General features: G+C 44.2%; 1 protein-coding gene across 1 annotated transcript in view; it reads left to right on the top strand.

Moving 5' to 3' along the window:
- ZDHHC20 (zinc finger DHHC-type palmitoyltransferase 20) overlaps positions 1–24,959 on the top strand; it is a 149,134-nt gene that overhangs the window by 70,574 nt on the left and 53,601 nt on the right. The window contains exons 3-7 of the mRNA XM_063951664.1: positions 927–1,021; positions 10,366–10,486; positions 19,314–19,383; positions 20,915–20,947; positions 21,410–21,530. Of these exons, the coding sequence (XP_063807734.1) occupies positions 927–1,021; positions 10,366–10,486; positions 19,314–19,383; positions 20,915–20,947; positions 21,410–21,530 (440 nt within the window). The remainder of the gene's footprint in view (positions 1–926; positions 1,022–10,365; positions 10,487–19,313; positions 19,384–20,914; positions 20,948–21,409; positions 21,531–24,959) is intronic.

Below are 24,959 nucleotides of genomic sequence, written 5' to 3'. Positions count from 1 at the left end.
TAAATGCTCTAATATGCAATTTAATCAAAAGGAGACCTTAACTCATGATTAGAGTTGATTAATGCTAGGCAAGCTGAACCCCTTCCCCCCCCCCCCCCCCCATCAAAATCTTGGGGTATCTACATTGCTGTTGAGGCATGTTCTAGAACAGTGGTTCTCAAACTCTGTCCTCAGGACCCCACACAGGGCACGTTTTCCAGTTTACCCAGCAGGTGCACGGTGTATCGCCAACTGTCACATTTAAAAATCCACAAGTGACCTAGAAAACATGAACTGTGTGGGGTCCTGAGGACAGAGTTTGAGAACCTGTGTTCTAGAACAACACAAAGTTCTTGATTCTTTAGGGTGTTTGTGTACTCAAAAGGAAACAAACAGGGGTGTAGCCAGAACTTTGTGGGCCCCATAGCAACATATTGAAGGGCTTCCTATCCTGTCTTAGTTCTGAACCACAGTAGTGCCCTAGGTCACGTTATGTCGCATTGTACGGGTGCTAGCACACATTCATATTATAACATACAGAGTCCCTAGTTCATATTATGCCACATTGCAGTACCTCAAGTTCATATTATGCCACACTATAGTGCCCCCAGTTCATGTTATGCCACACTATAATGCCTCCACTTCATTTCATATATTATGTAACATTAGAATGCCTTCCACTTCATTTAATACCACATTACAATGAGCAGGTCCAGGATATATCGGGAAACATTGCAGACCCCGAGGCAACAGTTTTTAAGGGCACTTATGTACATTTTTCACCATTCAGTGATACATAACGCATGTAACTTTGGCTGGGAAAGTGGGCCCCTCTTAACTTGGGTCCCCATAGCAGTTTCACTCCCTGCACCTATGGTAGCTATGCCCTTGGAAACAAATAATGTGTGATAACTTGTGTTCCACTAACTTTTGTTTTACTATTCTAGCTATCTACTTGGTGTTTTTTCACCTGTTTTTTATAATGTTTGTGTGGTCGTATTGGAAGACAATATTTTCATGTCCAGCTAAACCATCCAAAGAGGTAACTACACAGGGCAGTGTGTGCATTTATTACGTTGTAAGCCTGTATATCTTACCATTGTTCGTTTCTGTAACGCTGACTGACGTCGTGTATGCTGCATGGAAGAACATGACGTGGTTCAGAGAGAATGATGCTGGGATAATACACAAGCCATGCATTACTTCATCCGTGTAACATGACATGCAGTCCATATATATTCTAACTACAGTTCATACGTGGTAGACAGGAAGTTTTCATCCTCCTCTAACGAAATACATTTGTACACAAAAGTGGATCTGTTCACAATGCTAAACCATTACAACAAATGGGCTCTTACAGTTTGTTTTTACATATTAAATGCATTTATATAGAAACTACATCCAATAAAAAGTGAGTCTACAGATGTGTAATCATACACCTGACCTATCCTTCTTGAGCCATGAGATTCCCGCACTCTACACTTTTTCCTCAGTTTTGCAAGTTCGGTTGTAGTGCACAAGGTTCTTACACGCTACACTTTTTCCTCAGTTTTACATCTAAGTTCGGTTGTAGTGCACTAGGTACTTAGGATTCATGTCTCAGTCACACAGTCCGTGTTGTGCTAAACGGGGCTATTTGATGCGATTTAAGGACAGGCATATGTGGACACATCCATATTCAGACCTGTTTACATGCATTATGTATTATACATGCATTAAACACACAAAGGAGCTGAGAGCCGAACACAGGTCGGCCATAATTGCTCCTGCTTTGCATGCACTGAATTAAATTGCATTCATAATCTCATATGCAGGTTATGTGACTCTACTAAAGGACCGCACCATGGGACCTATTCAGATCCAGAGGGATCTGCGTCCTGATGCGCAAAGTGCTAATGTGCAGTACTTTACGCATGCGTAGGACCTGCGACGGGCAGCTTGAGTGACCCCATGGGTGCCGCAAGCTGGCAGGTAGTGTTGCAGTGATCCGATGCTCGGATCACTACTGTTGCAGGAGGCGTCTTCTTGTAATAGACGTTTCATGCTGTGTTTACATATACAGCTATTGTTGCTGCTTCCAAGGAAGCAGAAGCGATAGCTGCTCCGTCCACATCTGAATTAGCCCCCATACCCTTCCTTTGTTACTTGTCATCCAAGAGCATCATCAGGACGCATGTGCATCAGCCCTATCCATGGCGCAAAATAAATATCAGAAAACAGGCGTATTATGCATCCAGCCGACATTGCATAGTGCAAAATTCCACTGACACGACATTAATGAGCATTGCCTCCATGAGAATGCCCGTTACTGCCCACTTTCATATGACTGCATGCCTGTGTTTGCATACGCCTGGTTTCCGGAGCATGCCCCGTGGGAAATAAGATTTGCTTGGCAGAATGGCGTAGAGTATGTGAAACTCTGCGTCATCCCAACATTTTCTTGTTCGATAACGTCTCATGATGAACCTATACAGATTTTATTACGGCTTGTTCTAGTACTTTAGCATAGAATATATATTAATGCCAGTGGGCATTAGGAGATGCATAATGCAGCAGCGACAGCGTGGAAATCCTCTCGGCTGGCAGCCTTGGTTAGATAGCTTTATACAGAAATCTTCATACATAATGCAAACAAACTTAAAGTGGAGATCAGTGGCGTAAGTTCGACCCAGTAGCCCGGAGGCAAGATAAATATTGGCGCCCCCCCCTATATTTAGTTAAGTGGGTGTAGTGTTCTGAAAAAAAATAATTATATACTGTGTGTGTGTGTGTGTGTGTGTATGTGTGTATATATATATATATATATATATATATATATATATATATATATATATATATATATATATATATATATATATATATATATATATATATATATATATATATATATATATGTGTGTGTGTGTGTGTATGTGTATATATATATATATATATATATATATACACACACACACACACACACACACACACACACTTCATTGTCTTTATTTTAAATCACACATTTCTTAGCAGTCATACCCAGGATTAGAACCCATGACCTGTTACACTGACAGCAGACGCTTTACTGATGGAGCTATTTGCTCCTGTACATGAAGCATGAGAATTCTTACTATACGAAGTTACGTGTAATTGTCGGAGAAGTAACTTCATATAGTTAGAATTCTGATATTTCCTATACAGGAGCAAATAGCTTCCTCAGTAAGGTGTTTGCTTCCAGTGTAATAGGTCATGGTTTCTAATCCCAGGTATGACACTTGTAAAATGTGTATCTAAAGTATAATAAAAAGGGTGTGATTTGTAAGGTACAGGGACCAGTGAGGCAATTGGCTACTGATAAGAGAGTAGCAGCTATCAACTTAATTTAATGGTGTCACAGAATGGTAGGAGAGGTGCCCCCTTCATAGCAGGAGCCCGGTGGCAGATTAATCCGTTGCCTCCCAGAGTTACGCCTCTGGTGGAGATGTATCAAACCTTGGAGAGAGAGAAATTGGAGAGACCTAAAGTACTAGCCAGACCACTTCTAACTGCCATAGAACAGGCTGTGTTTGAAAAATGAAAGGAGCTAATTATTTTTCTCTAACGTCCTAGTGGATGCTGGGGACTCCGTAAGGACCATGGGGAATAGATGGGCTCCGCAGGAGACTGGGCACTCTAAGAAAGATTTAGTACTACTGGTGTGCACTGGCTCCTCCCTCTATGCCCTCCTCCAGACCTCAGTTAGAATCTGTGCCCGGCCAGAGCTGGGTGCTTTTAGTGGGCTCTCCTGAGCTTGCTAATAAGAAAGTATTTTAGTTAGGTTTTTTATTTTCAGAGAGCTTCTGCTGGCAACAGACTCTCTGCTACGAGGGACTGAGGGGAGAGAAGCAAACCTACTAACTGCGGCTAGGTTGCGCTTCTTAGGCTACTGGACACCATTAGCTCCAGAGGGATCGAACACAGGACTTGACCTTGTCGTCCGTTCCCGGAGCCGCGCCGCCGTCCCCCTCGCAGAGTCAGAAGCCGGCAGAAGCAAGAAGACATCGAAATCTGCGGCAGAAGACTCCTGTCTTCACATGAGGTAGCGCACAGCACTGCAGCTGTGCGCCATTGCTCCCACACTAACCCACACACTCCGGTCACTGTAGGGTGCAGGGCGTAGGGGGGGGGGGGGGGCGCCCTGGGCAGCAATTAAGTACCTCCTGGCAAAAGCAGCATATATACAGTTGGACACTGTTATATGCATGAGCCCCCGCCATTAATTTTACACAAAATCGCGGGAGAAGCCCGCCGCTGAGGGGGCGGGGCCTTCTTCCTCCGCACTCACCAGCGCCATTTTCTCTCCACAGCTCCGCTGAGAGGAAGCTCCCCAGGCTCTCCCCTGCACGATAGAGAGGGTGAAAAAGAGAGGGGGGGGCACATAAATTTGGCGTAAAAACAATATATACAGCAGCTACTGGGTTAACACTAAGTTACTGTGTGATTCCTGGGTTATATAGCGCTGGGGTGTGTGCTGGCATACTCTCTCTCTGTCTCTCCAAAGGGCCTTGTGGGGGAACTGTCTTCAAACAGAGCATCCCCTGTGTGTGTGGTGTGTCGGTACGCGTGTGTCGACATGTCTGAGGTAAAAGGCTCCCCTAAGGAGGAGATAGAGCAAATATGTGTGTGAGAGGGTGTCTCCGTCGACAACGCCGACACCTGTTTGGATATGTGTAAGTGCTGAGGTGAATTTATTGCACAAAAGATTAGAGAACAGACAGGAAATCTACCCATGTCTGTCCCTGTGTCACAGAGACCTTCAGAGTCTCACAATGCTCACTATCCAAAATAATAAACACTGATATCGACACAGAGTTTGACTCCAGTGTCGACTACGATAATGCAAAGTTACAGCCAAGATGGCTGAAAGGTATTCAATATATGATTATTGTAATAAAAGATGATTTGCATATCACTGATGACTCATTTGTCCCTGACACAAGGGTACACATGTTTAAGGGGAAGAAAGCTGAGATAAATTTCCCTCCTCTCATGAGGAAAAAGAGCGGGAATCTCCAGACAAGAGACTGCAGCTTCCCACAAAAAATTCTCAGGCAGTATCCTTTCCCCACTAGGGCCAGGATGTGTTGAGAATCTTCCCCTAGGGTGTCCTGTTTGCACAGAAGTTAGCACTAGCTATTCTCAGGGATCCTGCAGATAGCGTGCACATTCTAGTATACTACTCAGACCGGCGATTGTGTCGGCATGGGTTTATAGCGCTGTGGCAGCGTGGACAGGTACCTTATCAGCAGAGATTGAGACCCTAGTATGTGTATGTGTGTATATATATATATATATATATATATATATATATATATATATATATATATATATATATATATATATATATATATAGAGAGAGAGATATGTATATTAAAGATGCTGTCTTAAGTGATATATATATATATATATATATATATATATATATATATATATATATATATATATATATATATATATATATATATATATAAACAAACATGCCAAAAGAGACATGAGTCTACTGGGTCCTAGAGTCAAAGCTATGTCGATTTCTGCTTGACGTGTCCTGTAGAATATGCAATGGACAGATGATGCCGACTTAAGAGGCATGTGGAAGGCTGAGGAAGGGTTCTCGGACCTGGTCTACACAGCTATAGCTAGTAATTCTGATATTTTGCCTTATATTCCTGCACAGCCTAGGAAAGCACGACATTATCAAATGCAGCCTTTCGAATAAAGAAACAAGAAAGTCCGAGGTGCGTCCTTTCTTGCCAGAGGCGGGGGCAGAGGAAAGAAGCTGCACAACACAGCTAGTTCCCAGGAACAGAAGTCCTCCCCGGCCTCTACAAAAATCCACCGCAAGGCGGAGCTAGGCCCGGTGGGGGCTCGCCTTCGTCAGTTCAGCCACAAGTGGGTTCACTCCCTGTTAGATCCCTGGGCAATAGATATTGTGTCTCAGGGATACAAGCTGGACTTTGAGAAGATGCCCCCTCACCGACGGCCCTGCCGGCTTCCCCCCACGAGAGGGAAACAGTGTTAACTGCAATTCATAAATTGTATCTTCAACAGGTGGTGTGGTCAAGGTTCCCCTCCTTCAACAAGGAGGGGGTTATTATTCGACCATGTTGTAGTCCCGAAACCAGACGGTTCCGTCGGACCCATATTGAATTTAAAATCCCTGAACATATACCTGAAAGCGTTCAAGTTCAAGATGGAATCGCTAAGTGCGGTTATTGCAAGCCTGAAAGGGGGATATTTTATGGTGACTCGGGACATAAAGGATGCATACCTTCATGTCCCCATTTATCCACCTCATCAGGCGTACCTCAGAATTGCGGTACGGGATGGTCATTACCAATTTCAGACGTTGCCGTTTGGTCTCTTCACGGCCTTGAGAATATTCACCAAGGTAATGGCGGAAATGATGGTGCTCCTGCGGAAGCAAGGTGTCACTATTATCACGTACTTGGACGATCTCATAAAAGCGAGATCAAAAGAGCAGTTGCTGAACAGCGTATCACTTTCTCTGGAAGTGAAACGGCAACACGGCTGGATTCTATATATTCCAAAGTCGCAGTTGGTTCTTACAGCTCATCTGCCTCTCCTAGGCATGATCCTAGACACAGACCAGAAAAGGGTTTATCTCCCGATAGAGAGAGCTCAGACGCTCGTGACACTGGTCAGGAATCTATTAAAACCAAAACGGGTGTCAGTGCATCACTGCACTCGAGTCCTGGGAAGGAGGGTGGCATCATTCGAGGCCATTCCCTTCGGCAGGCTCCATAGGAGGACCTTCCAATGGGACTTACTGGACAAGTGGTCCGGATCACATCTTCGGATGCATCGGTTAATCACCCTATCCCCCAGAGCCAGGGTGTCTCTCCTGTGGTGACTGCAGAGTGCTCACCTTCTCGAAGGTCGCAGATTCGGCATTCAGGACTGGGTCCTAGTGACCACGGATGCAAGATCATATGGGGTTGAAACGTGTTGGAGCCATTAATATAAAGAAACACATCCTGCTAAATAGAACCTACATTTAACAGAGAGCCACGAGCGGAAGACGGGACATCCCGGTCACGTGACCCCGAAGAACGAAAGTAACAGGACGTCACCTAACAACCAGGAGGACGCTGTAAAAGAGGACGGGAGCCAGTGCAGAGACACAGTGGACGGCAGGAAGCAGCAGCAGGTGAGTCTCCGTATGCGGTGAGGGATTTCACGAACAGACGCTCCGGAGAGCGCTGGTCGTGATCACCCAAACCCTAGGCATTGTTCGTCCCTCGAACCAACAAGGTACCAGGGGAACGCCTGAACACGGACGCGACTCTCGGGACCAGGGGAGAGGTGGACGAACTAGTCCGGAGCTTTAACTCATCCACTCCTTGCCAGCTCACATTATCCAGCACTGCACTAATCTCTTATACTATCATGTACCCTGATATCATCCACTCCCTCGAGCGCTCTGAGACAACATATGCGGGACGCCGCAAACTGTATGAACTGCATCTGAACTTTGGATACCAACGTTTAATAGACTTTATTTTGAAAATCCTTACTACCCCATCATTTTGGACTGTGAGCATTTGCTCAAGCTCTATAGTTTTTCTCTATTTTTGACCTGTTTTTTATTCTTGATTTATTTTTGCTTTTTTCATTTTTAAATTTCAAATCTGCATTATTATTTATCATTTATTATTTTTACTTCTATGTTTTCATTTTTTCTGGTACTAAACGCACCATAACGGAGGACAGTTTATGATTAGAATAAAATCCTATTAATTCTTCTTCCAGGTCTGTTGTTTATTAAACTCACAAGACAAACGGTACACACACAGACACAAAATCTCCTTTTCAGTTATCGTTTATTACCACTATCCTTATCAATACACAGAATACTATCCATATATAGACCTTCATCATCTACAGATGAACATAGGGCTGAGCGCAGTACAATTACCTGTCTATAGATTACGTACGTAGGTGGTCACCTATTTAGTACGGCAGCTTGTCCGAAACAGAGAGGACTCTGTGCGCAGATAAAAAAAAACCAATGTTTATCCTGTATGCATCCAACTAGCTGGGTGCTCCTGCTTCAGGGCAAACTATTGTTCGCTGGGTCTGTAACACGATCAAGCAGGCTCATTCTGCGGCTGGATTGCCGCATCCAAAATCAGTGAAAGCCCATTCCACAAGGAAGGTGGGCTCTTCTTGGGCGGCTGCCCGAGGGGTCTCGGCATTACAGCTTTGCCGAGCTGCTACTTGGTCGGGTTCAAACACCTTTGCAAAATTCGTCAAGTTTGATACCCTGGCTGAGGAGGACCTTGTGTGTGCCCATTCGGTGCTGCAGAGTCATCCGCACTCTCCCGCCCGTTTGGGAGCTTTGGTATAATCCCCATGGTCCTTACGGAGTCCCCAGCATCCACTAGGACGTTAGAGAAAATAAGATTTTACTCACCGGTAAATCTATTTCTCGTAGTCCGTAGTGGATGCTGGGCGCCCGTCCCAAGTGCGGACTTTCTGCAATACGTGTATATAGTTATTGCTTAATAAAGGGTTATGTTATGTTGGCATCCATTGGTTGATGCTCTGTTGTTTGTTCATACTGTTAACTGGGTAAGTTTATCACAAGTAATACGGTGTGATTGGTGTGGCTGGTATGAGTCTTACCCTGGGTTCCAAAATCCTTTCCTTGTAATGTCGGCTCTTCCGGGCACAGTTTCCTTAACTGAGGTCTGGAGGAGGGGCATAGAGGGAGGAGCCAGTGCACACCAGTAGTACTAAATCTTTCTTAGAGTGCCCAGTCTCCTGCGGAGCCCGTCTATTCCCCATGGTCCTTACGGAGTCCCCAGCATCCACTACGGACTACGAGAAATAGATTTACCGTTGAGTAAAATCTTATTTTTTTATTTTTTATCTCCCAGGATTGATACATTTCCCCCAGAGTGTAACGGTTGCCTATATAAGGTAGAGGCTGCCATTATAATGTGTTATACTGTATAATGTGACTGCAGCCAATCATTTCATGATATCACTCGTGCCACTGGTTCATTGTGAATGGTCATGCTGCAATGTCTACAATATTGGTACAACTGAGAAAATGGCTGCCGTCACTGTGTAAAGTCAACAGATACACTTATTTAGGAATGAGCTCAGACACGCACTTGCATACCTTCTCACTGTTGTTACCATACCAGGTAATGCTGCAAAAAAATGACTAACCTATTTTTCATTCCTGTATCTATCGTGAATCTAGAGCCTTGGCTTCTGTGGTGTCAGAGACTAGTTCCTTAAGCTGTGTAGTGTTTCTAAGCTAATTTATTGGTACAAGCGTGACGCAACACGATCCGCTGTGTGAAAGGTTGCCATTTGTGTTTGTTTGCATAGTGCATGCTTATAAAGGACCATGAAGCCTAAGATAAGTTGATGTACTATGAAAAGTCAGCAGATTCTAATATATAGGAAAACATTCGCCCAGCTCTCTTGTTTTTCCATCACTGATTAAGACTTTCAGTTTGCATTTAAACAACTCACTGATTCCTGCATATTCCTGTGTCATCTTGTTCAGCACGATTATGGGAAGACTGTAGCCTACGCTGGTTTCTTAAGGGTGGTACTCACGGAGCGATCGCTGCTTAAAATCTAAGCAATCTGACTAGATTGCTTAGATTTGAAGCCTGATCGCTCCGTGTGTACCCCCTACAGCGATAGCGATGCGCAGCCCCGAGCATCGCTATCGCTGGTGCTAGATTGGCCTGCCGTGCCAATCTAGCGGGTCGCTCATTTCACCCGCTGGGTTAAATGATCGGCTCCCCCCGCACGCTCGGCACATATCGCGCTGTGCTGAGCGGCGGGAGAGATGTGAGCTGAGCGGTTCGCTCAGCACACATCTCTCCCGCATCGGCCAGTGAGTACTGGCCTTTAGATACAGTGGGGCAGATGTATTAAGCCTGGAGAATTGATAAAGCAGTGATAAGTGCAAGGTGATAAAGCACCAGCCAATCAGCTCCAAATAAATAAATGTAAATGTACATATTTGAGCTGATTGGCTGGTGCGTTATCACCTTCCACTTCACTTCTCCAGGATTAATACATCTGCCCCAGTGTTTACTGTGACAGCTGCAGTCTTATATTCTGTGATGAAAAGGCCAACAGGAATATAGTAGAAAAGTAATATATCGACTAGCAGCGGACGCGTGCCTACTAGCTGAATGGCTCTGCCTGTTTCCTGAGTCAATAAATACCTCCTCCTATGTACTGCATTGTGCCCTGTAAGAGCAGATCTGGCTAGATCACTATTGACTTTATTTAATCTGCGTTGCTCACACAGTATAATATTTGCTTTCACCTCTCGCCAGCCTAATGTTATCCTGTGTCTGTGCTTTACTACAGTTTTGTTTATCCAAGTCTGACAAGGAGCTGTACGAGAAGGAGGAGCGGCAGGAATACCAGCAGGAAATTCTCAAACGAGCGGCTAAAGAATTGCCCATCTATACCACAACGGCTACAAAAGGTTGGGGCTGCTAAACTCTACAGAATCCTTTATGCATTCAGATATAGCATGCATTATGCTGGCCACACACTCTGCAGTATAGCAGGTGAAAGGTGCAATGATTTCTATAGAAAGTCCCATCTTCTCTCCGTCAATTGAATACCAAAACCCCACGGCTGCGGGGAAAACTCTGCGCTGCAGGTTTTTTTAATTTCCCACATATACTCTAGTGGTGTCGGAACAGACAGATTTTGTCTGGCTGAAGTAAATATTGATCTTGTTGCTCCGTGCTCAGGGCCTGTGTGATACTAAGTAGAACACTTACAACATACACCAGGGGTATTCACCATGAGGCCCTCCAGCTGCTGTGAAACTACAACTCCCAGCATGCCATGGTATAGTTTTGCTATTAGGGTATGCAAAAACCAGGGTATGCTGGGATGTATAGTTCCACAGCAGCTGGCGGGCCGTATAGTGAATACCCCTGCTTTAGTTGGGGGTTGGGCCAATGGCTGGTGCAACACTCAAGTTCTCAGCATTTAAATAATCCCTATGTTAGGCAGTTTTTTTTATACGTTATTGGTTCTTTGTGTAAGATCTAAGCCTCACATGTCCTCCATATAGCAATACCGGGTACAGCATGCTTCTTATGTGCATACGGACAAAGTTTAGATATGTTTTGCCAGTGATTTTATTATCCATACAAGTCTACTTGTGGAACTTCCATTCTTCCGATTGCTATACCACGCCCTTCCTGTCATGTATGTCCTACTGAGCTGCCAGGAAGAATCATTGGAGTTGCTGAAATCTATTCTTCATATTTGTCAGTTCCTAATAATGCTGGGGGGCAGTGATAGATAGTGGGGGCCACAGACCACAGTCCTTTATAGTATAAAACTGAGAGAATAGAACAGTGTAAGCTCTCACGAGCAGGGCCCTCTCCCCTCATGTGCTTTTCCATCCCTTACTTAGACTGTCATCTACTCCATAGTCCCTACCACACACCTAATCCTCAGTTTCTGCCACCCTGATGCTTATTTCAGTGTCATGATCACTGATGCAGCAATGTTTACACACCAAGTACTTGTCCTGCACTGTCTTGTACTGAAAGTCGTTGTTTTCTTGTTTTGCTCATTTGTTTATGTACTCTGTAAGGCGCTGTGGAACCCTTGTGGCCCCATATAAATAAAGAATAATAATAATATTGCTTGTCGTGTACTATGTAGCAGTGAGTTACACATGAACTTGCTCTGATGAGACTCTTATCCCCACATCGCTCTGTATGTCACCGAGCCTTGGATAATAGTATTAGCCGGACACTGGGGAAGCCTGATACACACTCTTCCTGACATGTGTGGTGCTGTTTGTGTTCGTCTTGTGTATGATGAGAGCACAGTGTCTGTCACTGTGCCTGGTAATGAGTCATTGGATTGATCCATACAGTTCTCTGAATGATGCTGAGATCAGGCTGAGGACGGAGAACTGGTGTATGCCTTCTCATCATTAAATCCCTCACTCTGCTGCCAGATCCAATAAAGAGGCCATGCTAATTGCTAAACCCTTTCATTGTCAAGTGCTCGAAGTGTAAGAGGATCCTAATCTTCTTTATATTCAAATTTATGCTACAAATAGCTGAGTGCATCGGCCCATTTGGCAAATAATAGTTTTTGAGATGACTGGTGCCAGGTCTTACATAAACTGGTGATTCTTAAAGCTACTGCACTTTACATTGATACTACAGTGCATCTAGAACTGCAGAAGGATGGTTAGGGTCGGATCCATTCCATGCATTTGTCGGAATGGATCAGACAACCCCTATTCAAATCTCATCTCAATTCGACTTTTAAAAAGTCGAATTGAGATGAGTGACCCAGAGGAGGAGAGGGGGGAGCCACGGGGACACCAGCGGGGACAGCCGGCGGGCAGACGGAGGAGATCAGCGCTACAGTAGCGCTGCAGGAGGATGTCACACAGCCGCCAGACCTCACGGCAGTGTCCACCCGGCTCCAGCAAGCGTGACCTCACTTGCTGGAGCCGGGTGGACGCTGCCGTGAGCGGCGCGGCTGTGTGACATCCTGCTGCAGCGCTGTGCTGTATCGCTGCTCTCCTCTGTATACCCGCAGCTGACCCCCGTCTCCCTGCGGCTCCCCCCTCCCGCCTCCGCCCTCCTCCTCTGGGTCCCACATCTCAGTCTGACATTATTTTATGTCGGACTGAGATGGTCGAAAAGGGGGTTTTGGCCCCGCTTTCGACACAAGCACATGGATCGGCAGCTATTCCGCTGATCCACGTGCTTTTCGACAAGTCGAATTCCTCGACTAGTCGAATATATTGAATAGGTTGGAACCCCTTCCGACCTAAAAAAAAGTCTAAAACTTCCGTCTTTTCGACAAACGGCAGCTTTCGATGTCAATTGAATATACCCCAATGTCTCTAAAATGTCGGTGTAAGCAGTAAGATGGTTCTATAGCCCCACTGTAAGCAGTAAGATGGTTCTACGCCATCATTATAAGCAGTATGATAATTCTAGACAGCCATTATAATCAGTAGGATGGTCCTAAACAACCATTATAAGCTGTAGGATGGTTGTAGACATCATTCTAAGCAGTAGGATGGTTCAAGACTGCCATTATAAGCTGTAAGATGGCTCTAGCCCACATTATAACATGTAGGATGGTTCTAGACCATCATTCTAATCAGTAGGATATTTATAGACCACCTTTTATAAGCTTTAGGATGGTTCTAGATCACTATTATAAGCAGTAGGATGGTTCTAGATCACCATTATACACAGTAGGATTATGCCAGCTCTGCAGCGTAAGCTGTAATAAGGTGGTTGATTTGCAGTAAAAGGAGCAGGATGGTGAATGACGTACAAGTGATAATTAAACACCTAGGTAAAGCCGTATCCTATGACGCTAACCCCCATGCATGTCAGTTGGCCCCTGATAACAGGCAGAAAATGTGACCTGATCACTGGTGTTTCCGGCATAAGAGTTTATCTGGATTTAGTGAAATCCAGATGATTTCTGACACAGCGCCCCCTAATGTCAGACCAGTGACTATTACATCATCCTGTGATATCGCATGTTAGTATATGTTTTACCAGTTTCTGGATGATTCACTATAAACAAGTTGTAAAAAAAAATTAAAAATTAAAAACATAAGTCCCTCCTTATTTTTAGTCTATAACATAGCTTTACAAAATACCAAGAAAGCAAGTGCAGACCATTGTTTTATTGGTGTTTTTTTACATTTTTATTAGATTGTGATACAAGAGGTGCAATGATTAACCAAAAAAAATGTAAAAAACTTCAAGGCTACATCGCCAAAATCTCACCTCTGTCTGAAACTTGCAGGCTGTTACATTTGGCATAAGCATCTTTTAGCTGTCTTTGTGTGATGTTATTACTAGCTAGACTTAATGTGTGAGGCTGAACATTTTGAGTTGCCACCAGTGGTTACTTCTGCCCTGGCCTGTAGCTACGGCCATACGTTGCAGGGAGGAGCCGGTGTACACATACAAACAGTATGTAATGTGCTGGCTGCCTTATCTGCGGGATCAGCAGTGCCGCTGTGTTTCACTGACCTGCGCAGCATTGGACACAGTGCTTAGCTTGTCTATTATCTATAAACCCGCCCCCAGACTCCTATTGGCTAGTTTCACAGGAGTCTGGGGGCGGGCATATAGAAGTTAAACAAGCTGAGCACTGTGTCCTGTGATGCAGCAGGTCACTAAAACACAGGCAGCCAGCCCATATTACATACAACTCTACAAATATGTGCTGACCAACTTCCCCCTGTAATTTATGGTCGGCACTGCAGCCACCATTGGTTTCCACTGCCTCTTACAGTGTTACGCACCTTTTCTTCAAATCATGTCACCAGAAATATCTCCTGCCTTCACTCTGGCCTTACTAACACTGCTAAACCTTATGGGGTAAATGTATGATCCGTTGTTATGGGGGAGAAGTGGTATCAGCGCATGTTATGTGGTATCGGTTACACTGCTGCGCTGTTTTGTTTTGTTTTTTCATTAACTTCTTATCGAACATCGGAAGTCTCTGCTAGTCCTCCAAGAGTCTGTGTAACCCTCCCATTATACTGCTTCCTGTATGCAATTCTTTACTGGTCTCTGTACTGTAACAAGGGCATGTAGTCAAAAGGTTGACAATAACAATGTGGACGTTCACAATGTCCACACCACAATGTCGACAGTTATGTCTACAGGCAACATGTCCATATTCTCAGAATGTCAACAGGTGAAATCTCAACATTGTCAGAATGTCAGTATTAAGGTTAGGCTGAGGGATCAGGTTAATGTTTGGCTGGGGTGGGGGCGGTTAGGGTTAGGCACTAGAGCAGTGTTTCCCAACCTCGGTCCTCAAGGCACACTAACAGTCCTGACTTGAGTGATATCCAGGCTTGAGCACAGGTGACATTAGTACCTCAGTTATTTTGATTTAACCATCTGTGAAGCCTGGATATCACTAAAACCTGCACTGTTGGTATGCCTTGAGGACCGCGGTTGGGAATGCCTGCACTAGAGGGATGGTTATGGTTAGGCTACAGGGGAGGTTAGGCACTAGATGGAGGGTTAGCGTTAGGCTGCGGGAGAGGTTAGGGATAGGCACTAGATGGAGTGTTAGGGGGAGGTTAGGTACTAGATGGAGAGTTAGGCGGAGGGCGAGGTTAGGGTTAGGTACTAGATTGAGGGGGAGGTTAGGGTTAGGTACTAGATGGAGGGTTAACTGGAGGGGGAGGTTAGGGTTAGGCACTAGATGGAGGGTTAGTGGGAGTTTAGGTACTAGATGGAGGGTTAGGGGGAGGTTAGGGTTGGGTACTAGATGGAGGGTTAGGTACTAGATGGAGGGTTAGGCGGAGGGGGAGGTTAGGGTTAGGTACTAGATGGAGGGTTAGGCGGATTGGGAGGTTAGGGTTAGGTACTAGATGGAGGGTTAGGCGGAGGGAGAGGTTAGGGTTAGGTACTAGATGGAGGGTTAGGCGGAGGGGGAGGTTAGGGTTAGGTACTAGATCAGGCATGTCCAAACTGCGGCCCTCCAGCTGTTGTGAAACTACATATCCCAGCATACCCTGACTCAGTTTTGCTGTCAGAGAATGATAAAGCTGTGTCAGGACATGCTGGGATGTGTAGTTTCACAACAGCTGGAGGGCCGCAGTTTGGACATGCCTGTACTAGATGGAGAGTTAGGCAGAGGGGGAGGTTAGGGTTAGGTACTAGATGGAGGGTTAGGCGGAGGGGGAGATTAGGGTTAGGTACTAGATGGAGGGTTAACTGGAGGGGGAGGTTAGGGTTAGCACTGAAGGGAGGGTTATGGTTAAGCTGTGGGCCACATTTCATCACGGTCTACATGATGAATGTCTTACGTTATGATTGTTGACATTTCGTATCCAAAACCCTTAACCAGTTGTGTTCTTTATGGAAGCCCATCAAAATTCGTTTTAGTTCTCCTGTTTTCAATGCAAACTACTCCCCGTCACATTGACCATTGCTTCAGTCTCAACACTGTTCCTACCACTTAACTCAGCGTCGGCACCTTAGCAGAATATTTCTATACTTGTATGAAAACTAGCTCTGTGCTCAAGTCAGGATTGCGAGTCCTTGACCACCATCATCCTCCTAGAATATGTATGTGACTTAAACAATGTACAGAGCAAGTACTTTGCTGTATGTTGCTTCTCCTTTACATTGTGAGCACTTGGAATGTGAGAGCCATCTACTTTCTCTTTCCCATAGTACATCAGTTGGCAAACCTCTGCACTATCGTTGCTCGTACAGACGAACGTCTCTTCCTATAGAGTCAGAGGTGTATCTATAATGGGGGCACCCTGCATTCATGTAGTATACTTGCCTCTCCAGAGTCACGCGTCTGAGCTGCACAGATCACTGTGAAAATGGGGTGGCCGCCATTTTCATAAAGGCTGATCGCGCAGTGCAGAAATCACCAGGAACATGGTGCTGGCGACATGTTCCTGGTGACCAACTGTGATGCGGAGAGAACGAAGGGGGGCCTGCATAGAGGCTGCACACAGCCCCCTCATCTCTTATTCTGCCCCTGTATAGAGCAGCCTGTCCCTCTTGACCGTAATTATGTTCCAGTGGATTTTGTTTTTGCCATGGGGCATGTACACTTTCCACCTGGCTTTGCTGCATGCAGCTAATCGTTGGGCTAATGCTGAGTTGAACTCAAGTCCGTTATACAGACGGAGCCTTCATGTTTATGCGCTGCAAATGCCCGGGGGCAACTATGGCCGATGCTTACTCATATGCAACCTCCCTACTTGCGGCTGAAGGTGCGTAAGTGCGTGGTAATGGGGTTGTCGAGGGAGTTGTTTCTTGACAGATGTCTGTCACAAACGCTAAGGCTGCAAGTGTGCCCTGATAACTATGATTGCTATTTAACCTTGCGCACAGATAGGAACAGTTCTGTTGCATAGATGTGCAACACTCTGCACATCGCCAATTATGCTCATTTATTTCTGTGCGGGCAGTGTTGGCGTAAGTACATGCGACTTGCTTCAACCACTATGTGCCCCCACTATGACTGGTGAGCCCTGGCTGCCTTCTCTAGCCACAACTACAGATGTAGCCACGCTTATCCAGCCTGCAGCTTGGCATATTCACGGCAATTTAGGTGCGGCAAGTGTGCCCTCGACTAGGACTTGTGGGTGCACCTAAGTATGCCGCCCATAGGACCGAGTCGCAGGCTGGATGAGTGTGTGGCTACGTCTGTCATGTAGGTGCCACTAATGTGTTCTATATCCCCAATGAGCCAAGGACGCACAGAAGGACTGTGTTCAAAACCCGACCACCCTGAAGCACTCTCTGCCGGTGGATATAGGGGGGAATTCAATTTCTTTCGCAGTAAAAAGATGTGCAATTACTGTGAATCGCGGTAAATTTGCCAAACGCCTATTCAGTTGTCAGCGAACGACTTTTCTGCGGTAATTTTACAGCAAAATTCAATTCACCAACTCTGAGCAGGTGATGAACTTGGGAAAAATCCCTATTTTAAGTAAAAAAAAATTGGGAATTGGACATAAGGTATGGGACAGGCTTTATGAGTGGGACAAGTGTTTTTAGACTTGCACATGGGAGTAATCAGTCTGTTTCCACTTTTTTTTTTTTTTTTTTTAAAGTCCCCTAAAATGACCCAAATATATACTTATACCCATTTTTATGTACCGTAAGTTTAATTTTAGCACTTATTTTGCTGGAAATTTTTTTTAGTGTAAGTACTAGAAATACTTTTATTATAACCAATAAAAAAACTTTTATACGGTTATACGATGTTAGTTTATCTTTTTTGGGGGGTCCGGACAGATTTACCAATTTTTCACTTTCTGAACCAATTTTCGCGGCAATCCAGTTTTTGCTAATTTGCCTATGAATAGGGCGAATCGCAGAAGCGTGCATACTCAAGTCTGTTTTCTCGGTGAAAAAGATGCGAAAATGTCAATGGCAGTAAATTTATGCGATTTTGCCGCTAATTGAATACCTCCCATAAAGTGTTAATGGCCGTCATGGATATTGTCTGTTTGACAACATTATCACATTATTATTTTTTTATTATTTTTTTCCCGGTACCATACTATATGAAGATTCTAACTAAACATGCCAAGAATCAAATCTGGTAAAGTTTAAATGTTGCTGATATCTTAAATTATAGCACGGCAAATCATGGTGGCAATAGTCCCTAAACTGCCCATAATTATAATACAGTATAGTATTTTACATATAATCCTGCGTATCCTAGAAGTATGTTCTCGTAGGCAGGGTCCCTGTACCTTATGTCTTGCATATGCATGCCCCCCCACCACCACCCCCACAGGGTGTAGTATGGTATGCCGGCGACCAACATACCGACGCCGAGAGCCCGACTGCCGGCATACCGACAGCGTGGCGAGCGTAAATGAGCCCCTTGCGGGCACGGTGGCGCGCTATGCGTGCCATGCTATTTATTCTCCATGAGGACCTCCATGAGGGAGAAAATCTGTCGGTATGCCGGCTGTCGGGATTCCGGCGCCGGTATACTGTGCGCCGGGATCCCGACAGTCGGCTACCTGAAGACTCCCCCCACACACACACTTTCTGTATCTTTCCCTTTGTGCTATCTCTATGATGAGAATTTTTATGTGCCCTATAGTGACATCTGTTCTCACGTGACTTTTTCTGTTCATGTAGCTTATGTTTTGTTTTTATTCTCCATAATTTATTTCCTTCCCTCTCTGGCGCTGTAGAACTTGTGGCACATTATAAATACACTTTAATGGGGAACGAAGACAATAATCATAGTGTCGTCTACTGCAGTGATACGGAACGAGAGAAGCGGCCTGTGTGCAGTAGTTGCCCTCTTAATGAGATCAGCATCTAGCCTGCAGAATGAGAATAGTAATACTATGCAGCTGTACACACAAACAGAATGCAGTCTGTATGCGGAGCAGAGGCTTTGTAATACATCATTTACAGGGAGAGGAGTCAGGTACAGTATGTGGAGCTTATAGTGGCTGAGTGAGAACATCCAGTCACAGTGATGTATAGCTGCTGGCGGGCAGACAGGGCTGCAGAGGCTGCAGTATAAGCGATGAGTTCTCTGGGGAATACTCACAGGGTGTACAGAATTAAGGATGATCTGCCGATCTCACTGGTCCATTCATATAGTCTGCCATTGTGTTGTAAATGGAATTTGGAGGATAACTCCTCTCATTCATTCCATTGTCAGAAGAACACCTGCTGTGTGTAGAACACACCTATGATTACTTCCATATAAACACTGTCTCTTGCTGTACAGATTTATTTATTAATCTTTGTTTTCATTTAATATAGCAATCCGATATTGTGAGAGATGTCAGTTAATAAAACCCGACCGGTGCCACCATTGTTCCGCCTGCGACGTGTAAGTCCACACGCTGTCTAAATATGTGTTAGAAGACTATACAGAGAGAGAGAGCCACTCAGGCTGCATTAATTATCCAATTTATACAGACACACTCTATATAATGTAAATTCAATTAATGGTTTTCTGAAGTGAATGATATTGCTGTTCTATATAGTTGTACATGTATTGTTGTGTTGGTTTTTAAATGCAATTATTTTTATATGTTTTAAAGGTGATTGTGTTAATTGGGGTGGTTACATGGGATCTGCTGTACTTCTGAAAAAAATACTACAAATATCTATCTATCTATCTATCTATCTATCTATCTATCTATCTATCTATCTATCTATCTATCATGTATGTGTTTTTAGACACTCACAACCGGACTGGCCTCATGCCTATACACATGTGGACAATTGTGTCTGATGATCTTTAAAGAAGGTCGTGTGAAATTTCAAAAATATTCAACCATCTGATTGAATGAGAAATATATCCCAGTATCACAAGTCCCACTTGTCTATAGTGTCTAAAAACACTATCTTTTGGTACAATCCTCAAATGGTTAACTTCTTGAGTGAGATACACCCCTGATGAAGTCTCGGCACGAGACGAAACGCGTCGGTATTTTCTATCTTGTTTTGATGTGACCTCCAATCTACATTATTTGAAGGAGGATATCATGAAAGAAGTTTATGTACACCTATGTTAATCTGTACCCCCATTACATGTGACGGGGTTACTGTACCAAAGGATATCTTCATATATGGACACTGCTGCTATTTTTTACGAATTGTAAATTAAAATTTGTGTTGGAGCTTACTGTTTACTCTATGATGTTTAATATGTTCTACTGTATTATTGTGTAATTATTAGCAAAAGAAGGTAGTAATTGCTTGGGGCGCCAATTCCACTACTGCCATACATATTGTTTACTCTTGTTCTTTGTAACAGGGAATATAGTGGAATAGGGCAGTCCACTGGTCAGATACCACTCATTCCCTTTTTAAATAGCGCAAAAAGGGAGTCTGTGTTTTATTTATTGCATGCTATCTAGGATATATACAATTTGGCATTGGTGATTGACATGTCTAGATCAGTGTAGGGCAAGTCTCTGGCTGATGCTGGTGGGCTACTGCAGTAGGGTAGGAGGATGACAGGCTCAACTGAAAGTTGCATCTTTGGACTCCGTGCTTTCCTCAGTGGAACGTGGGTCGCTGTTTACATATACGAATAGGATAAACTATGGATTTTTAAGACCTCTTGAGTGATTGATGCCATAGTAAAGAAGTATGTTAGTCATTGTTATTAAGTATACAGACCATATTTCATACGTGTAAAAAGATATAGATGTAAAATCAGTATACTGAGAAAGTTAATTATACATAAATGACGGTGACTAAACTGAAAGTTGTTGGGGGAAAAGCTGCATATTTTACTTATAAGCATTCAGTCTGCATATACTTTGCCAGTTAGATCTTGGCATGTTCATGTTTCTTACTGTCGGTTTCGGCACTTTTTGTAATCCATTTTTATAATTGCTATCTTTCAGATGTGTCCTGAAGATGGATCATCACTGCCCCTGGTATGTGAGATTTACAAACTCTCTGTTAAGCTGGGTACATACCGTAGTAGAAAGACAAAGCCGCCGACTGGCCGGTCGGTAAAGTAAGCTATAAGCACCTGCTAGATATGTCAGGCCAGACATCACAACTAGGCAGGTATTTTTACATTTTCCCACCCAGTTGTGATGTCAGTGTTGACGGTCCCTTCAGCCAGCGTACAGCGGTCGGCACGTCCTGTACACACATACGTAAGCACTTGTATACGTTCAGATACTGTATATCTACATATGCTGTGCTGCAGGGCAGACGTGATATGTTCACGTACACTTCAGGTGTACACACCTGCCGATATGCTAACGATATATCGTTCGTTGCTGGAACAAACGATATATCTTACTAGTGTGCACCCAGCTTACAATGTCCATTATATTTGTTGCTGCTGGGTTAAAACATAACAAAAAAATATCTTGTTTTAATTACAGGGTGAATAACTGTGTGGGATTTTCCAATTACAAATTCTTCCTGCTGTTTTTAATGTACTCCTTGCTGTATTGCCTCTTCATTTCTGCTACCGTTCTCCAATATTTCATAAGATTTTGGACGGTAAGGTTCTAAAGCAGTGTTCTCCAATGATGTATATATGTGTTCATGTGGGTTCACTACGGTATGCCGGCGGTCGGGCTCCCGGCAACCAGCATACCGGCGCTGGGAGCCCGACCGCCGGCTTACCGACAGTTTGGCGAGCACAAATGAGCCCCTTGCGGGCTTGCTGCGCTCGCCACGCTACGAGCACGGTGGGCTATTTATTCTCCCTCCAGGGGGGTCGTGGACCCCCACGAGGGAGAATAAGTGTCGGTATGCCGACTGTCGGGATCCCGGCGCCGGTATACTGTGCGCCGGGATCCCGTCAGTCGGCATACTGAAGACCACCCGTTCATGTTGCATTGATGTGTTTAGTACTCGGTCTTAATTCAGTTTTCTGTGTTTACAAGTGAAGTTCCCTAAGTATATAGGTTACACTTTAAAGGACCACATTACTTAATATTCCATACCTTAATATAGAAAAGCTATGTTTCAATGCACTGGCAGGATTTGCAGGATTTTGCTGGAGCTGTGCTGCAGTATCAGCAGTGACATCCTGCCATCGGCCAGATAAATGGTCCGGCTGCATGATAGGAGCTTACATGTATACACTTATTACTTCTTATACAACCCAATATTCGTTCTGTCATACAGTATGCTTTTTGGTGTTCAACTACAAGTGAAAGCTTTCCTGCCATCCAATGTACACAAATACTTACTTACCTAACCTGCATATCTTTGATGCATGGAATATAGGTCATTTATCCAAAAACAAAGCTAAAAGCTGAACATACCTTTCCTCTATAGAGCATCTCAGCTGACTGGTGCGTATGTCCAATAGGAGTTTGGCAATCACTCTGAAACTATCAGTACAGAAGCATGATCAATACCTCCCAACATGACCCTCTCCAGGAGGGACAGAATGCTCTGCTCCTGGACTTCCCTCTTAAGTTATGATTGCCATCACCTGTGATGAAACACCTTTCTTATCCAGTAACCTGTTCAAAACAGGTGCTGGCAACCGTAACTTAAGAGCAGTCCAGAAGCAGAGGATTTTGACCCTCCTGGAGAGGATGATGATGGGCTACAGGTTAACATATGCAATACTATACCTTAGCAGATTCTACAGTCTAACGTTCCAATTTAAGAGACCCCCATCTTACGTTATCTTCACCTCTACTGTAAATATAATTTCTCCTGTCCACAGGTTATCCACAGGATAAACATTGGGATATGAGGTAGCTTTCGGCCTCCCAGAATGCAACGGGCCAGTTCGCTAGATCCCCGCCTCCTGGCTCAGGCAATTCAGTTTTCTCCGGCAGGGTCCACAGGTTATCCACAGGATAACATTTGGATATGATTGAGCGACAGCGGATTGGCACCAAACGATCACATGCTTTCTGGCCTCCCAGAATGCACCGGGCTCGTCCATATATTCCCGCCCACTAACACAGTCAAATCAGTTTTTTGTTTGGTGTGGCAGGAGCCGGACCATAGTCACAGGGCTGCTGGGTTTGGCAGCCCTAAGCTTTATTTCACTTATTTTTATAGTCTTACTATGTTTTTTGAGTGATCCTTCCTAACAGCGTCTTACACGCATATTGGAAAGAGTCGATCCAACAACTCTCCGCCGGGTCGCAACAATGCTTACCCACGGTACAAGTGCTGTCTCGACGGGCGTCTGTGTCTGATGTTACTAGCAGGTCCAGCAGACGTTACCAGGCTGTGGCTGGAGCACGGGGAGAAGGTAAGGCATTGGTTTCACTTAGAGGGGGAATACGGACACAGCCGCACTGTATTGGGAAGAGACTACCAAACAGTAGCTGGCGCACCACCACCACGGGTGCTCTAGTGCTAGTCTTTAGGGATCATTAAGCACCAGGATTAGTTTGAGGCTGCGATCCCTAGGGTTGATGTCAGCAGTGGGGAGTCAGACGCTCTCCTCGTCGCCCCTCCCCCCAGTTCATGACCAGTTACCGTGTGTCTCCCGCCATGAACTGATTGCCTCACTTCCGTCTCAGACGCTACCACGAGGGGACTCGGTCGCAGCATAGGCCGCTGCGTCTGTATACACTAAGGTTTACCGCTAAGAGTCTGGGTCGCAGACCTGAGCGTCTGCATGCACTAACGTTCACTGAGCATCTATGTCCACAAGTAACGACCGGAGCGGCAGTGTACACTAGTGGCGTCTGGATCCACTCGGCGTTCGCTAACGTATTGATCGATCCTGGAAGTGGGGTAAGTCTCCCTGTATCCCACTCTACTGAGTATGGGTTATACAGCACTAAAATTCTATCTACTTTTGTTAGTATGAATAGTTAACTTTAGTGCCTATTGCATATGAGTTTTATGTACAATACTGTGGTTTTCTTCGATATGCATCTGAATACTTTAAAGATCTGTATAGAACAGAATTCAGTTATATGTACTCCTACATGATTGAGATATATGGTGAACTACAGCGCCAAAAAAAAAAGTCATTTTTCACAATATGTCAGTCGGAAGTTAGTCACTATGTGCCACTCCCTTATATGTAAAGGGCGTCCGCTAATATCTTAGATGCAGCCTACACTAGTACGTGTGCAGGGCAGAAATCAAATAGATAAAAAATGGATAAGATCTAAGCGACCACTGGTGGCATCAAATGCTAGGGACTGCGTTTTTTTCAAAAAGATATGGGATTTATTACAGAACATATTTTTATAAAATTGCGCACAAAAGCTATAAAACAAAAAGGCACAGAAGATAAATAAAGGGGTATTATAGCAGCAAAATGAATCGTGTTCTAGCGGGAACGCTAATTAAGAAAACACGTGAAAAATCATATAGAAACATATAAAAACATGCGAAAATATAGCACAAAAATTTATGGGAAGAGGGGACTGTAAAACTCAAACGCTAAAAGTTGTAAAAACATATGACATGCATAAAAAATATCACGGTACGCTATTGGTCAAGGATAAAATAGATAAAGCAGCTTAACTGAGGATTCAAAAGTGATATCAGGATTCAGCCAACGCGTTTCGTCTGGTCTGACTTCATCAAGACCCCTTATATATATTAATATATATATTAATATACTGCTAGTGTGATGCTGACTTAATAATAATAAATGATTGTTGGTTGATACTTCTGATCCTTAATGTAGGTGCATGAAAAGGTTCACACATATGACTTTAGAGAAAGGTGATTACAGTCACAAATTGTGTAGTACACTGTGAAAGTGCTGAGTATTTATCATGTCTAAGGGCGGCATACATTAACAAAAACACATGTTGTTTGGCAAAAACTGTATTATCCTCTATGATCTGGTACAGGATGGTTATGTGTAAAAATGATTTTCTGTTTAGCATAATTCATTCCTGATTTATATCAGGTATAGATAGACCCATTGAGGCGATGTTTGCACAGACCTTGTACAGTTTAGCTGAAATGTTAATTCTTACATTA

The sequence above is a fragment of the Pseudophryne corroboree genome, chromosome 2 (genome assembly GCF_028390025.1).
Source record: "Pseudophryne corroboree isolate aPseCor3 chromosome 2, aPseCor3.hap2, whole genome shotgun sequence".
NCBI lineage: Eukaryota > Metazoa > Chordata > Amphibia > Anura > Myobatrachidae > Pseudophryne > Pseudophryne corroboree.
This window is presented reverse-complemented; position numbering and strand designations above follow the sequence as displayed.